This window comes from Canis lupus, chromosome 15, assembly GCF_011100685.1.
Source record: "Canis lupus familiaris isolate Mischka breed German Shepherd chromosome 15, alternate assembly UU_Cfam_GSD_1.0, whole genome shotgun sequence".
In the NCBI taxonomy this organism is placed as follows: domain Eukaryota; kingdom Metazoa; phylum Chordata; class Mammalia; order Carnivora; family Canidae; genus Canis; species Canis lupus.
Window position 1 is genome coordinate 1,145,392 of NC_049236.1, and position 15,748 is coordinate 1,161,139.

At 54.7% G+C, this 15,748-nt stretch overlaps 3 protein-coding genes across 7 annotated transcripts in view; 2 read left to right on the forward strand and 1 right to left on the reverse strand.

The window, feature by feature from the left end:
• FOXJ3 (forkhead box J3) overlaps positions 1–5,356 on the forward strand; it is a 141,841-nt gene extending 136,485 nt beyond the window's left edge. For 4 of the 5 annotated variants that reach the window (XM_038557691.1, XM_038557694.1, XM_038557692.1 and 1 more), the window contains 2 exons: positions 165–272; positions 2,325–2,544. In XM_038557691.1, the coding sequence (XP_038413619.1) occupies positions 165–272; positions 2,325–2,440 (224 nt within the window). In that variant the 3' untranslated portion in view covers positions 2,441–2,544. Of the gene's footprint in view, positions 1–164; positions 273–2,324 lie in introns of all 5 variants that reach the window. The other variant, XM_038557690.1, reaches the window with a different exon arrangement.
• A 1,602-nt stretch (positions 5,357–6,958) lies between these two features.
• On the reverse strand, positions 6,959–8,807 carry LOC119876999 (uncharacterized proline-rich protein-like). Its single transcript, XM_038557623.1, has 3 exons — positions 8,648–8,807; positions 7,893–8,159; positions 6,959–6,977 (listed from the first exon to the last, which is right to left on the reverse strand). The coding sequence occupies exons 1-3, from the start codon at positions 8,689–8,691 to the stop codon at positions 6,959–6,961; spliced, it is 330 nt and encodes a 109-aa protein (XP_038413551.1). The 5' UTR covers positions 8,692–8,807.
• Positions 8,808–14,037: 5,230 nt separating this feature from the next.
• GUCA2A (guanylate cyclase activator 2A) lies at positions 14,038–15,207 on the forward strand. The gene is made up of 3 exons (NM_001198788.1): positions 14,038–14,146; positions 14,655–14,850; positions 15,143–15,207. Exons 1-3 carry the CDS (start codon positions 14,072–14,074, stop codon positions 15,205–15,207), a joined length of 336 nt encoding a protein of 111 aa, NP_001185717.1. The 5' UTR covers positions 14,038–14,071.
• Positions 15,208–15,748: the final 541 nt, after the last annotated feature.

The window sequence follows — 15,748 nt, forward strand, 5'->3', positions numbered from 1 at the left end:
ACCACCTTTGGTATTAGCATCTGAAAGAAGTACTTTTTCTTTCTTCTTCCTTGCCTTACCTGCTTAGTTTAGTTTTAGGTAATAATTTTATTAAGGTCTTAATGCTTGACTTGTTTTATTTATGTAACTCTGTTTTCCTTCATTCTGCCTTTCAATCTGATTAGGAAATTTGTACATAGACTCCAGGCAAAATCTCCCTCCTTCAGTGATGCCGCCCCCTGGCTACCCTCACATCCCACAGGCACTCAGCACTCCAGGAACGACAATTGCAGGTAATTTGGGGTGTGTTGTGTTGCAGTTGGTACTCAGAGTGTAGTATGAAAAAAGATCTTAGCTGTCCCAGTGTGAGGCTGTTCAGGAGGGAGTGAACTCCCTGGTAAGGGAGGATGGGGTGACAGTGCACAGTTACTTGGTTTTAGTGCTGGGTGAGGGGAATTAAGTGACATTTGGTATTTGGACCATATGACCTGAAGTCTCTTTGATGTTATGATTTTAATTATATTGTCTTGCCTTTCTAAAGAGGTCCGGGGGCATAGGGCTTGTCCTGGGGTCTTAGGCATCTTTGAGGCTTTTTGACTTCGACAGGACTTGAACAGGCTTCAAGAACTTGTTTGATTAGCTCCTGTATATTCTGCTCCATTCATTCTCCTCATATCCCCCCCCTCCGCCCCCCCAGCTCTAGTTTCTAAGGATGTCTCTTACAGAGGAGGTAAGTTGCAAGAGTCACTAGTTCATAAGTGTTCCCCTGGGTTCCTGAATGCTGGATAAGTTACATTTATCAGGGCAGCAAAGGCAGGCATGAGGGTGGAGGTGGAAGGGAGCTTAAGGAGGATCTAGATGAGGAAATTAAGGCTCAGGAGTGGAGATAACTTACCCAGAGCCACCAGTTTTGCTAAAGGAACAAACCAGGACTCGAGTCTTGATAACTGGATTTAGAGTTCATTGTTTTCTCCACTTAGGCTGCTTGAGGAACAGAAAGGTCATTTGCAGGTGTGAATTTAAAACACCCTCACCTAAAAAAATAAAACCCCCAACAAGTGTGTGCCAGGCAGTAGTGAAGGAGGAGTTGGGGCCAAGTGACCTGTACTTTGATGAATGTGCAGGAATAAGTGCTCAGCGGGGTGAGCTCTCCTCAGCGCTCACCAGGAACCTGTAGGTGGCAAGATACTGTAGTTAAGACTCTGGAACTGGATTCCCAGAGTTTGTGTTCTGATGCTTTGCTGCTTGGTAGCTGCCTAATCCTCCTAGCTCAACCTCTGGTCTGTTAAAAGGGAGCTCATAACACTAACTCCTAGGGTTGTTAAGAGAATTAAATGAGGATTATACATAAATCACTTAAATTAGTGCCTGGCACATAGTAAGAAATTAATAAGTCAAAAAATAAATACAGGCATTTCTGCTACACTGTGATATATTGAAAGTCTTAACATTTTATAAAATGGTGCATTAAAATATACAGGGCTTATAAATAAAATAAGATTAGCAGCAGACTACTTGAAACTTTGTAATCAGATCAAGCAAAATCAAAAACTGCAACAATCCAGTAAAAATTCCACAACATTAACAGCATATGTTTAATTCCTAATAAAATAATGAATTCTGCAAGTAAATAGAAATTACACTTAAGAGAAAAAGTCTGGCTTGGAATCGGGTTTGACAAAGCTGTGGAGACAAGGGCAGAACGCACCAAAATTGGGAGAGGACAAGCTGCACACAGCCACACTAATCTAAGAAGACTGAGTGTGGAGAGGGTGGGCATCCTATTTCTTCACTCTGGTCCACCATGGCTTCCTGCATTCAGCTGTGTTGATATCCTCTATGTTCACCCACTGTTACTTGGTGGCACAAAAGTTAACTTGCTGAGAATTCAGGATGACCCAGTGTGACATCACTGGTATGCTGGCATCATTCCCCTTTTACCATTCTCATGGGAGCCGGTTCATGTTACTGGAACATATATTGATGCAGGACAGACTAAGAGAGAGGGTTGTATCAGCATTTGGACACTCTAGTGTTCTTTTTATGCCCTCCTTGCTACCTCCTGGAGTAACCAAACAGGCATATGTATTTGGAGGTCAAGTGAACAAAGTTCAAATCTATTCGCCTTCCTAGTTGTATGACCTTGGGTAACTTGTTCCATTCTTTTGAATCCAAGCACTGCTATCTATAAAATGATCATAAGAGCCACCTCAGTGAGAGCTTCTGAGTGGACTAGGGAGTTAATGTGCACCAAGTGCCTGGCACAAAGGAAGCGCTCAGCTGACATTCATTAATTCCTTTTATCTCTACCCAAGTCACTACTGACGTTGCCTCCTTCCTTGCAGGCCATCACGGAGCCATGAACCAGCAGCACATGATGCCTTCCCAAGCCTTCCAGATGCGACGTTCTCTGCCTCCAGATGACATCCAGGATGACTTTGATTGGGATTCAATTGTGTAGAGCTTGTTTCTGCAAGGCACCAGACCCCAGCGTCACCTTTCTGTGCAGTGAAGGGAAAGGTTTAAGAGAATCCAGTTGAGAAAACAAAGTTGTTAATCACTTTACCGATGTTATCAAAATTTCTTTTGAAGACAATCAAAAAGATTTTGGCTGGATAACTTACTGCTTTTATCTGACCCAAACAAGTACTACATGTTTGTCTCCCTGCCAGCTGCCCTATGTAGCTCCTAACTGTTGTGTGATTTGAACAGCTTTTGCATATTTGTGTCAGTTTGATGTTGACCACAAGTGCCAGACTGATTTTTCAGACAGAGCCTATTTTGCTGCAAGCAGTTTATAGATACATATGTGTAAATATATGTACAAAAATTACTGAAAGGCTTCAATTTTTCTAATTGGATTATTACGTCTTGAAAAGAAAGTTACTGTGAGTTTTTATTCCTCATTAGGCTATTTTCTGCAGGATGCTTTTAACTGATGTAGGCAACTGAAAGGAAATAGATTTTTTCAAAACCCAATTCCCCTTATTTAATCTTTTTTCAGAGATGTGGGTATTGAGTTCAACTCAGCAAGTCAAAGAACCCAGAGTTTGATACTCTCCAAACAATCCAGAGGGGCATGTTGTTCCTGAGCAGCATAAAGAACTGACCAAATTTGTTTTGATGGTTGGGGGATTACAGAGTTTATGTCGTACCTTGTCAATGTCTGTTTTCTTAAATTTGCATTAGAACAGTTCTAAAATGTATTTGATCAGTTAGCAGCTGAGCATTGCTTGGCTCTTTAACAAAATCATTGCCTCCATAGTCACCCATGTATTTATTATTCAAAAGTGTTATTTTAATATTTATTGCTACCTTCTGTGAATGCTCAGCTCCTCTTGGGTTCATTAAGGAGAAGTGTGGTGTCTGAAAGCACAGAATTGTTTTTCTTAAGAGTTTACAGACAAGACAATCAGAGAGATTGTGTCATTCTCTTTATCATCGCTCATTTTACCATGTGAGTATATTTCTCTATCTTAGCATTCCTGCTGATTGAGACATATTAGCTAAATAGGATTTTTCTGGAATTCAAATCAGAGTTCATTTGGGCAATAGAACAGCAGGGCACTGTGTATAATGCAAGTTTCCTCACTTTCTGTTTAGGAAGCACTGAAAGGAGGATAGAGCCACACACAGATTTTATTTGCCTCAGTCTTCAGTGCAGAAACCCTTAAGTGGTCTGCTGTTTCTCTTGTCCCGTGTGTCTGTGTATGCATGACATTGGGTTACTTTCTTTGAAATGCAGTGTGCCTCATTGGGGTTTTTATTAGTTTTTTGTTTTGTTTCATATTGTATCATAGTTACTTTGCATGGATTGATTGTCTTAGTTTTATAATCAGTTTTATAAAAGTAACAGAAATGAGATTTTTTTTTAAATGAATAGGTTTTGAATTGGTTCTTTAGACCATAAAAAAAGGCAGAATTTCTTTCATTTATAATGGGGGAATGATACGTTCCATCAAATCAAGGAGTAATAACTGCTCACTGGTTGCTTTTTAGCATCTCTAGTCTCTTTATCAGCCATTCTTAAATCACTTTAATTAGCCTTAGTGATAATGTGGTTGAGTGTTCTCTACTTGAACTAAACAGACATCTTTGTTTCTGTATGTGTGTATGTGAGAGTGTTTGTCAACGTGTGTGTGGGTATTTTTTTTTTTTTTTTAATGGAGTGTTGCCTTTAATGAATCACTGGGAAGCCAGCCATAGTAAAGCTGGTGAGGTTGGGGAGAAAGGAAGGGCTTTATGTTCCTGTTGTTTGGACCCTGCTTGGCATGAAAATGGAAGCTCAGTTCCAGCCCCTTGGATCAGTGAAAATCGGAGGATTCTGGCAAGACCACCAACAGGCCCCTCTTACACGGATTAGAGGCCAGATGAGATAGCAGCCTGCAGAGAAAAAAACTTGAAAAAATGGGGTGTGGGGGGGTTCAATAGTCTGCTCAAGTCACTGTTTTCTAGATACCAAAATAGCTGTTTTGAAACTTTAAATTGCTTGGTTAGCAATGTGCACTTTAAACAATTTGGGTATTAGAATGCAGTCTCACATTGAATGATTTGAGTAGAAACCACTGATGAAGATTTTACAAATTCTGTGAAGCTAATTTCCCATTTGGCAATCATTTACTGATTTGCAGTGATCAATATTTTTATGAGAATTTAAACTTAACACAAATGGCCCTGGAGGCAGAGCCTCCACTCAGTCCCATTGCACTCTTGTGATTCAGGTGGCCCAGGAGCCCAGGACAGGCCTTCACAGCGGGCTCCAGCCAGCCAGAGCCACCTGGTGAGGTGCAGAGCATCCCCTCTAGTGGCTGTTTCAGTTGGTAGTTGTTAATACAGAGCAAGTTCTGTCTTGGGCTTAAATTGACTGAAGACTTTTGGGGAAAAGTATAATAAATGCATATAATCAAATGGGGGGGTACTCTGTCCAGGAGAATAATCCGACTGGCATTTGTGGCAGTTTTTGAAATGTAAATGTATTCATGTGTGTTCTTGTAAATACATGTCTCTCAGATGTCCTTTGAAGTGGGAGGGAATCAATCCGGGGATTATTTCAAATGGAATAGAGTATTTTGATATTGTTCATTCAGAGGGTGATGTGTACATATCTATATTGTATATATGTGATGAAAATGCATTGGCTTTTTGTGCAAACACAATCTGCTCTCTGTACTGCTGTTGGACAGTCAGTGTTTTAATGTTTCTACAGTTTTGCTATTGCACGATTTCATATTTTGCCTCTATGATGAACGGCACCCATTCTTTGTAACTGTTTAGTGCTGTAAAGAAATACCCCAAGTGTCATTAGGATTGTTGCTGCCAGAACTGATATGCATGAATGGCACTTAAAATAAATATATTATGTTAACTCTATTCTCAACACCAGTTGGCCTGTGTCATTCGCTATAATCGAGGGAGCAAGACTGGAGCCAGTCCCGATGCAGAAACTTGCAGACAGTCCTTACGGCCTTAGAGATCGTGTCCCATGCGTTGCTGCCTTTAGGAATATCTCACTAGCTCTGTGAATTTGGGGGACTGACTTAGTTTTTCTGAGCCTCATTTTCCTCATTTGGAATGCCTTCAAAATGAGGGGATAGTAATACCTTTCTCCTAGAGTTGTAGTGGGATTAAATTAACTAATGCATTTCAACATTTCGAACAGTACCTGGGCCATGAAAAAGCACTCAGCATGTGCCAAGTGCTGTGCTAAGTAGATACTGTTATCCTCATCTCCCAGGATGGTTCCGACTCAGAAGTACAGTGGCTTACCCAGATCCTTTATTAGAAGTGATAAGAGCTGGGTTTGAATCCGGGTCACCTGATTCTTTTACACCATCCTCTTACTTTCAAGAAATTCCCCTACTCCCTGTGTCCTTGACCCCATTCCTGCCCCCAGATGTGCCTTCCCAGAGGGCTACCACCCAAAAGTGAAAGTGGAGCTTAACATTGGCTGAGCACACACACTCTGTCACCCTTCCCGTGAGAAAGCCACGACTCCTGCCTTTAGTGGGTGCAGACTTAACCCAGGACAGGCGACGGACACCAGCCCAGGGGAACGGCCCGGGGAAGCTGCCCCAAAGGTGCGCCCTGGCAAGGCAAGATTCTGGTGGTGAGGAGTTAGGTTATGGTGAGGGCTGAGGCAGCGGTCCAGGAAGGCCTCAGCCTAGCATGGGCTACTGGAGTTGAGTCCTCAGACGGTCCTGAACAGACAGGAGAAGGTTTTTCTATTTATACCACTGCTCTGAGCCAGGCATGGACGCTAGACTACCATGGGGGGAATGGAAGCTGAAGAGACGGTTTGCTGGTAAAATTTTTTTTACCATTACCAAAAATTACCATTTTTACCATTATGGTCTCATCACCATAATGAGAGCATACCTCTCATATGAGCAGGGCAATCATATGAGATAAGTGGTGAGTTCTCAACTTGATTGATGTGGAAACAGGTTCAGAGGCTAACTCCTGGGCAGACCAACGGTACTGGTGGAAGTGGACCTGAAGCGTCACCCTGCCTAACTCAAGCAGAGGAGGGTTTCCTACCAATCCCATAATCCTGCCCAGGGCCTCTTGCTATCTCTAACTGAACCCATACATCACTGCCAGGAAAAGCTATTTGTTGCAACTTTACAGTTGGGGAAACTGAGGCTCAGAAAGGTTAACTTGCCCTAGTTGTCATAGCTAATAGAGAATCTGGGGTGATTCAGTCTGGGCCTGACTCCAAAGCTCATTTGTTTTTTACCCTATTGCCTTCCAAAAGGAAATTTTCCCAAGGCCAGAGGTAATGCCTACCCACCAGTGCATGTGTGTCTCTTGCAGTGAGGAACTGTCGTCCCCCCCGCCCCCCCCCACCTCACATTACAGGTAAATTTTGGTCATTAGCAGTGCCTCTGAAGGGCTGTGGAAGGGTCGACTGCATCTAAACTGCCTAGAATCATGACTATCTCGAAGGCTTCGGGCCAAAAGGGCTCTTTGAAATCCTCTCTTACAGCCCCTGCATCTTCCTGTAGAGAACACAGACCCAGAGAGGGAAGTGACTTGTTCAGTCACATGTCTAGGGGAAGATTTGGGGAAAGGGAGTCGTAGAGAGCATCATACATTTAACAGGAATTTAAAATTCCTTCACACGTTATCTTACTTGACCTGCGCAGGAATCTTGCTGCAGCACTGTTACTGTCCCATTTTACAGAAGAGAGGCGGGCACATCACAGCTGCATCCGGCGTGCATTCAGAAGAGCTCTCCGGGGCAGTCGTACACACGTGGCCAAAGAGGGAGGACGGAGGTACTGAATAGCCACCTGAGGCCGGATGTCACTGGGGGCTGCCACCCTGTGCCGTGTGTGTGAGCACCTGTGTCACCGGGCGACCCCAGTGGATGAAGACACCCGTGTTCTACATAACATGGCCTTTGGCCCCAAGTCAGCTACTTCAAAGGCAGACTGTAACCCACATTTGGAAAAACTGGCCGTGTTGGCCTTATTGAGACACGGGGTCTTTGTCCCCAGCGTGGTTCCTTCCTAAAGGGTTTTCAAGAGTGATTCTGAACTGACCTCCCTGTGTGTCTCCCTCCCGTTGATGGTGACTAGTCAGCACGTGCAGAGCACACACCTGGCGGGCAGCTGCAGCAGGGCCCTCTCCAGCCTCCCACTCAGAGCAGCGCCCCTACGTGATGCTGACCCCAGAAGTACAGAACACAGCTACCCTTTATTAATATTACTTCTCCCAGCTGCGCCTTGTAGGTCGTATTTACTCTTCAAAACAGCTAGGTGCTAGATGGTATTCTCAAGCTCCGGTTGTAAATGAAGAATCTGAGCCGTACACTTGCCCAGGGTCATCCTCCCAGTAGTAGGAATGATGGTGATGGTGGTGATGGTAGTGGTGGTGGTGGTGGCGGCGGTGGTGGTGATGGTGGTGGTGACGGTGGTGGCAGTAGGGGTGGGGGTGGTGGCGGTGATGGGGGTGGGGGTGGCGGCGGCGGTGGTGGCGGTGGCAGTGCTGATGGCGGTGGCGGTGATGGTGATGGTGGTGGCGGCGGTGGTGGTGATGGTGGTGGCGGCGGTGGTGATGGTGATGATGATGATAGCAGGAGCCGCAGCAGAGCTGGGATTTCAAACGGAGGCCGCCCAGCCCGACCGCCCGCCCGGTCACTGGATGTGCCGCTCACGGCTCTGCGCAGAGCCCGGGCCCTGAGACCAGAGCAGCGAGGCTGCAGTGAGCGGCAGCGGCCGGCAGAGGGCGCGTGGCCGCCAGCTGTGTGCCCTTCCAGTTACTGAAGGGCCTTCCCCACCGGGCCTTAGGGAGCCCAGCGGCCAGGCCCCAGAATCTTCTCTCCAATCAGAGATGCTGGGGGAGCCAAGGAGCCCCCTGGGTGTCGTCAGGAAGCCTCCCGATGGGGCCCGCTCCGGAGCTGCCTCTGCGCCGCTGCCCCCCCTTCCCAGGGCAGGATGGCAGAGGTCACCCCACCAACCCCAACCCCTCCGAGCTCCCGAGGCCACCCGCCTCCCCCGGAGTCGCAGGTGCAGGTGCAGGTGCGGAGGCCCCAGCCCCCAGCGCGCCCTCCCAGCCCCGCGTCGCCTCAGCAGGCCTTGGTGACCCGCACACCCCCCCTCGTAGAGTGACCCTTGCCGTCACTCGCCAGGACCTGCCCAGTGCGGGAGCCCGTGGGTTACCTGACCTAAGCCCCCGCTGCCCTGCAGGTCGCGTCACTGTCCCGTTCATCGCCGACAGTGCCAGGGCCGTGGAGAGGCTGAGGGCCCCTGCCCGGGTCACAGCCAGCGGGTCACAGCCAGCGAGTGAGGCCGGACGACCCGCCCGGTGCCCTTGGCCTCCGTGGGGCCACCACGCCCGCCCCGCCCGGCCCGGCCCGGAGCAGCCTGGGCTGACGTCACAGGGCGGGGCGATGCCCCTGTCTGCCCCGGCCCCCAGAGGGCCCCCAGAGGGCCCCCAGAGGTCGGAGCGGCAATGTCCTGCCGCCCGAGGGCGCCTCCCAGCCCTCCTGTGGGAACCGTCCCTGCCCGGACTAGGGGCCTGCAGCCGGCTGTGTGGGGGCAGGTGGCTCCGGCTCCAACTCAGCCTCCCTCCCCTTCCCGAGCCTTCTGGGCCCCCCACCCCCAGGGGCCCACAGCCTGGGGTCACTTGCCTGGGAGACAGCGGGCTTCCGGCCTCCGTTGGGGTCAGGCCTGCGTGGACCAAGGAATTCCTCCCCCTTCTCGTCCGGCCCGGCCCCTGGCCGCTCCTCCCTGCTGGTGTCAGCCCGTCCCACATCTGCCTCCACCTGGCCCGCCCCCCGGGGAGCGCCCCCCCACCGGTGCACCCGCGGCCTCGGCCCCCATCCCTGTGGGTCCAGACCGTGTCCCTCCATCGAGGCCCGGCTCGAGGCCCCGTCGGCGCCCCGCGTCCGGCAGGCATCCTCACCTGGCCCCAGCTCCCGGTGGGCGTCCCGCCGCGGCCTCCCCGGGCCTGGGGCCTCTGGGGTGAGGTCAAGGCCCCGAGCGCCTAGGGCTGCGGGAGGGAGCTCTGGCCACCTGCCCCGGCCGCCAGCCGCCAGCCCAGCCCCGCCAGGTCAAGCCAATGGCCTTCGAGGTCCAACTCCATCCTCTTCTGGGTAGCGCTGGGCCCTCTCCTCCGAGAACCTGTTTCCTCTCTGTAAAGTGGGCACCACGGAGCTACTTCATGGGGTGCGACTCAGCAGCTGCTCCCGTCTTCTTCCTTCCCTTCAAGATGCGGGGCCAGGGCCGGGGCCGGGAGGACATGTAGGGGGTATGGACCGAGTAAATGTGTCTTTGGAGTTCGTGAGAACTGGCTTCTTCTTTTTTTTAAAGGATTTTATTCATTTATTCACGAGAGACAGAGAGAGGCAGAGACACAGGCCGAGGAGGAAGCAGGCTCCCCGGGGAGAGCCCGATGCGGGCCTCGATCCCAGGACCCGGGTCACGCCGAGCGGAAGGCAGGCGCTCAACCGCTGAGCCCCCAGGCGTCCCGTGAGACCTGGTTCTGCTCTGGGACTTTCAGCTACTGCCAAGCGCACCCGGCCATGAATGGGGAAAGTTGTGTCTTCCCCGAGGCCGGGTAGCCAGCCACCTCTCTGCTGTCCGGGTGCCCCGCGCTGTGCGCTACCAGGACAACCGTACCCGGCGCCCGCGCGTGCGCCGTTGGGAAAGTCCTGGCTTCTGTGAGCTTCCGTTTAGCCATCGATAAAATGGAGCTCTGCAGTTATTCCTCACAGATCCCCAGCTGGCTTGCAAGTCTTCCCCGGACAGTTCTGGGCTCTTGGAGGAACCAGAGCATGTCACACACCCTCCAGGACACGTTTACAAGCAGGATGGGGAGGCTGTGACCTGTGAGCCGCACCCTCCCTCTTCAAGGTCACGCAGATCAGCATGGAAGTCTCTAGACTCGTGCCTGCGTGGGCTCCGTTCTGGGCCTTTTGTCCTGCGGTCACCCGGGGCCTCTGGCCCGCCAGGAAGCAGAGCTGGGCCCGGGCCACTGGGCCACCTGCGATGGACCAGCAGCACCCACTGCAGGTGCCAGGCCCGTCGGAGTCGGGGTCGTGCCCACCGTGAGCCGGGCTCTGCTTTCAGGAGCTCAGAGGCAAGTGGGGAGACAGAGGTTGGGAGGTGCTGCAGCCGGAGGAGGCGGGGTGCTCTCCAGCCACCCTGCCGGCGCTGGGGCCGGAGGGGCCGCTCCCTGATGGCCGGAAAGCCGCTCCTTGTCTACAGTTTTCAGACAGTAGAGACGGAGTGTGGGAAAGGCCACGCAGCCGTTCCCTGGAGGGGCTGGGACTGTCACCGACAACAGGGGGGCCCTCCTTCCCCGGGCCGCTCCTCGGGGCGCTTCTGGGGATCCCGGTGAAGGAGTGAGCGGGGCCTGACCCTGAAGGGCCTTGAAGGCCAGGCCAGGGAGCCTGGGCTTTCTCCTGGAGGTGTGGGGCGGCCGGCCCGGAGGCGGCACCGCCTGCAAGGCTACAGAGGAGCCAGTTTGCCGGAAGAGGCGGCCGTGGATGTGGGAGGCCCAGCACCCCCACCCCACCTGCTGCCCACAGGGAGTGAAGAGGGGTGTGGAGGGGCTGGGCCAATGCCTCGGGGCTCAGATGTGGACACGGGGTTCTGGAAGGGCCCCAAGATCCAGCACCCAGGAGCGCGGGGAGGCCGCCCAAACTCACACCTGGGCCGGGGCTGGTACGGGAAGGGTAGCTGCTTCCCATTTCCCAGGCCGACGTCGGAGGTGGAGTTAGTAGGGCAGGGCCCAAAGGTGCGAGTCCTAGGAGCCGTTTCCTCTTTCCCACAGCGTGAACCACGTCACTCCCCAGCCCCTCCCCCAGGCTCCGGCTCCAGGTAGGGCTGGCTCGGGGGCTGCGGGCGCAGGCGTTAGGAGCCCAAGCCCCTCAGCCCCTCAGAGCCGGGGAGGGGAGGGACTGGAAGCCCGGGCAGGCCCCCTCCAGCCCACAACAGCCGCCAAGCCCCATCCTTAATGTCAGTTATGTTTCAGTTCGCCTGAGCCCCACACCGACCCAACCCTGATCCCAAACCTGACCCTGACCAGCCTCCACAGCGCCTGCAATCCCGACATCAACCCAACCCCAGCAGCTCCCCAATTCCAAACCGAACCCTGACACCCACCAGCCCTTGGCTCCTATGCCCTGGACTCAACCCCCACTTGGAGTCCTGATTTGAACGCCTCCCACTAACTGTTCTTCCATGTTGCCCCGGCCGAGCCCCAACCCCAGCCCAGGACCTCAGGCTGACCCTCCCCAGCTCTCACCCTAACCCGGCTGGACTCCAGCCACCCCAGCTCAGTCCCAGGGCCAACCTCAGCTGTCCCCCAGATCTCTACATAGGGTTCACGTCCACCCCAATGACAGCAAACTCCACCCTTGTGCCAGTGTCTAGTCTCACCTTCCACCGGGCCCCATCCATAACCCTAACAGAGCCCATGCCATCCCCCCCTTCCCCTGCTGCGTGCCCCCACCCAGCGCTCGGCTAGCAGAGGCCACCACGTGGCTGCACCCCCGCCCCCCACTTCAGGGTGCACGCGCGCGCGCGCGCGCGCGCGCGCGCGCACACACACACACACACACAGGGGAGGGAAGTGCCCCCTCGCTCTGAGCACTGGCCTAGGAGGGCAGATAGAGCAGGTGTTTCCTGCCCCTCCCTTGGACGTGACCCCATTTATCAGCCTCGGCTCCTCCAGCCCCTTCTTCAGTACTGACTCCCTCCACCCTGCCCCGTCCCCCTCCTTCAAGCTGGCCAGGCTTCTGGCCTGGTTTGTTTGCCCATCAGGACACTGGAGCTCCCAGGGCTTTCCTTCTTCTGTATCCTGGGGACCTTGCTCACAACAGAACACAAGGAACACACACTGAGCCCGAGGGTCAGAGTCTAGAGGGGCAGAAATACACAGCCGGGTAATCCTACGCAACAAGATCCCCAGTGGGGGAATGTATCTGGTTCTTCGGGAACGAAGAGATGTTATTTAGCTGGGCATGCAGTGGGGGTTATTTGGCCTGGGCCTTAAAGTTTGAGTAGGAGTTCAGCTAGTGACAAGGGTGGAAAGGACTTCCAGGCAGCTAAGACCGCCCGTTCAAAGGCAGGGAGGCATGTTCAGGAAGGGTGGGCGAGGTGAGCCTGGTAAGAAAGTCAGGGTTGGGGGATTACGCTGCTCTAGTAGGGGAAGAAGGGGAGCAGAAGGGGGAGCACACATGGGACGGGTAGTCGGAAGACAGAAACAAGGGAGGTTAGGGGAGCAGGGGCAAGGGTATTGGGAGGGAGAGGGGAGGAGTTCTTTCTAGGACAATCTGAGGCTGACGGGCAGGCAGGGTCGGCACAGGATGAGGACAGGCTATGGCTCAGATGAGCAGGTGGTCATCAGCCAGGAGCTGCTGCTGCTAGTGATAAAAATAATAATAACGGGATGACCGTTTACTGAGTGCTTTCTGTGTGCCAGGGACTGAGTGAAGCATTTTTACATCATCTGATCTTCAGAATAAGGCCACAAGGTAGGTGTTATTAGTATTATTGACTAATAATAATTGACTAATACCCCCAAGGGGTGCTGGGGCTCAGAGAGGAGAAACAATTTGCCCAAGTGCACACACATTAAAATCATGCTGCGGGGGACGCCTGGGTAGCTCAGTGGTTGAGCATCTGCCTTCGGCTCCGGGTGTGATCCCAGAGTCCCAGGATCGAGTCCCGAAGGCTGTTTGCAGGAGTCTCATGCGGGACTCGATCCTGGATTCTGGGATCACAACCTGAGCCGAAGGCAGCCGCCCAACCACTGAGCCACCCAGGCATCCCTAAATAAATAAAATCTAAAAAAAAAATCATGCAGCAGGTAGGACTTGAACCCAGGCCCACGGGACAGCAGAGCTGAGCCCTTCCTCGAAGTCATAGTGGCCCAACCTGGTAGCTACCTTGGCCTACAGCTCATCTCTCATCATGTGAAACCCTCTTGTAACCCCCTCTCCTCCCAAGGCTGAACTACTCACACTTTCCTGAATAATCCAGACCTGTTTCCCTCCTGGGTGTCCTACGTGGAGCATCCTCTGCAAGAAATGGCCTATCCCCCGCCCCTTTTCTAAGAAAATGCCACCCACTCTCCAGAACTCAGTGCTGACACAACCTCCTTTGGGAAATCATCCTGAACTCCCCAAGCCCTGGGCTGGATGAGGCGGCTCCCGCACCCACCACCACCCCCCTCTCACCTGATCACCCTGCATCGCCACTGTGTGGACCCCTCTCCCTCCTTAAGGGCTGGCCTGGGGCTGCAGGCCCACCCCAGTGCAGGCCTACCCCAGTGCGGGGCCTGGACCCCGGGAGTGGGGGTCAGTGAGTGTGTGTGCTTGGCGAACGAGTGCAGGACCTCGCCTGGCTGTGGGGAAAAGTGGGAGCCCAGGGCGGGGCTGGGACTCTGTCGGCCTCAGGGACTGATCTCTTATCTGCAAGGCTGTCTTAGCCTTATCTGATCAGGCCCCAGTTGATGGGAAAGCCCATGAGGTGCTGACGAGGCTCCCAGGTTACTCAGTAACCCAGCCCTCGTTAAAAAGCCCCACTGTTTCCCTCTGGCATCCAGAACCAACTGCTCCTCCCTCTTGGCCACTGCTGCCATGAACACCTTCCTGCTCTCTGCACTGTGCCTCCTTGGGGCCTGGGCTGTCCTGGCAGAGGGAGTCACCGTGCAGGTACATCCTCTGTCCCTCCCCGGGCCCCGCTGGCTCTCTGCGCCCAGGGCCCAGGGCCTGTCCCCTTGGGGATGGAGCAGAGGGTATGTCTCAAGTGTGGCTCTTTCTCAGGAACCTGTCCCGTCCACACCCCTTTCCCCTTTCACACTTGGAGGAGAGAGGAGAAATACCATTTAGGAAAGGCCGGGGGGGGGGGGGGGTCGTGATTAGCCAATTTCTTGAGCGGCTGCCACGAGCCAGGCTGCTCACGGGAAGCCTGATGGTCACCCTGGGAAAATGGGGATGCTCAGTCCCATTTTTCGGAGGAGGAAAACTGAGCCTCGGAGAAGGCCCTCCCTCGGCACACGGCTGGGAAGTGAAGGAGCTAGAACCCATTCTAGCCCTTACTCCCCAGCCCCGTTCTCGGCCAGAGCAGCGGCCTGGGTGTTGGGCGTCGGGCGGGTGCGGACGCCCCGGGGCAGGCTGGCAGGCTGCAGCCCGGCCCCACGCGCCGACACGTGTCTCTCAGGACGGAGACTTCTCCTTCCCTCTGGAGTCCGTGAAGAAGCTCAAGGCCCTCGGGGAGCTCCAGGAGCGCAGCATGCGGAGCGGCAGGAAGCGTGGCGGCCCCGCGCTCCCCGGAGCCTGCAGCCACCTCCAGTTTCCCGAAGAGCTCAGGCCGCTCTGCAAGGAGCCCAACGCCCCGGAGATCCTCGGCAGGCTGGGTGAGCGCGGGCGGGGGGCGGGGCGGAGCTCCCTGATTGGCCGCCCTGAGGGGGGCGCGCTCTGATTGGCGGGCCCGACGGACCTGCCGGAGGCCGTCCCGGGTTGTGATTGGCGGAGCTTACTTCGGCGCTCCTCGCTGCGCCCGGTGATTGGCCGGCACTGCGCGGCCTCAGCGCTCCGGGCGGGGGGGGCGGGCCTGGGTCCTCCCGGGGTCCCGGGGGCGGCCGTCCAGGCCCCGGCGCGCGGGGAGCGGGGCTCTGACCCCCTCGGCGCCGCGTGTCTCCTGCGCAGCGTCCATCGCCCAGGACCCGAGGTCGTGCGAGATCTGTGCCTTCGCCGCCTGCGCCGGGTGCTAGGACGGCCGGCTCGGAGCACCGGAGCACCGGGCCTGGGGAGCGCCCTGGGGAGCCCGGGCCCTGGCCCATCCGAGGAGCTGCCGGTGCCCCCCGAGGATCCCTCCAACCCGCCGCCAATAAACCAGTTCCCAGAGTCCTCCTGGTGTCGCTTCCTTCCTCCTCCGCCGGTGGGCTGGGCGCCGGCGTGGTGGGTGCCTGCCCTGCCCCGGGAGGCCCTGCACACCCCGCCCCCGGAGGCCCCTGCACCCCGCCCCGGGAGGGGGCTGCCACCCCGCGCAGGCCCAGAGGCCCCCAGCCTGCAGACCTTCTTCACTTTTGCATGTCCCGGGGCTGCCCGCCCCCCCCCCCCCCCAGGTCAGCAGGTCAGCCCCTCCCGAGGCCCCAAGGCTGGGCTCCCTTGGCCTCATCACATGTCCCTCCCCTCCCAGGAGGGGTCTTCTCGCTCCCGCCCTGTCCGGGGTGCTGGGAGGGCACCCTGACCGGCCGTGGCCCCGCAGGCCTCTGCCCTCTGCCCTACGGGGGCTTCGGGGCCTGGGCAAGC

What these genes read in the sequence shown, in the direction of transcription:
- LOC119876999 (XM_038557623.1), bottom strand. Translation starts at nt 8,691, where the DNA reads ATGAACGGGACAGTGACGCGACCTGCAGGGCAGCGGGGGCTTAG. An exon ending in GCAGGGCAGCGGGGGCTTAG is followed by an intron (nt 8,160 to 8,647) that starts GTCAGGTAACCC and finishes CTCTGGTCTCAG; the next exon opens with GGCCCGGGCTCTGCGCAGAG.
- GUCA2A (NM_001198788.1), top strand. Translation starts at nt 14,072, where the DNA reads ATGAACACCTTCCTGCTCTCTGCACTGTGCCTCCTTGGGGCCTGGGCT. An exon ending in CAGAGGGAGTCACCGTGCAG is followed by an intron (nt 14,147 to 14,654) that starts GTACATCCTCTG and finishes CGTGTCTCTCAG; the next exon opens with GACGGAGACTTCTCCTTCCC. An exon ending in GGAGATCCTCGGCAGGCTGG is followed by an intron (nt 14,851 to 15,142) that starts GTGAGCGCGGGC and finishes TCTCCTGCGCAG; the next exon opens with CGTCCATCGCCCAGGACCCG.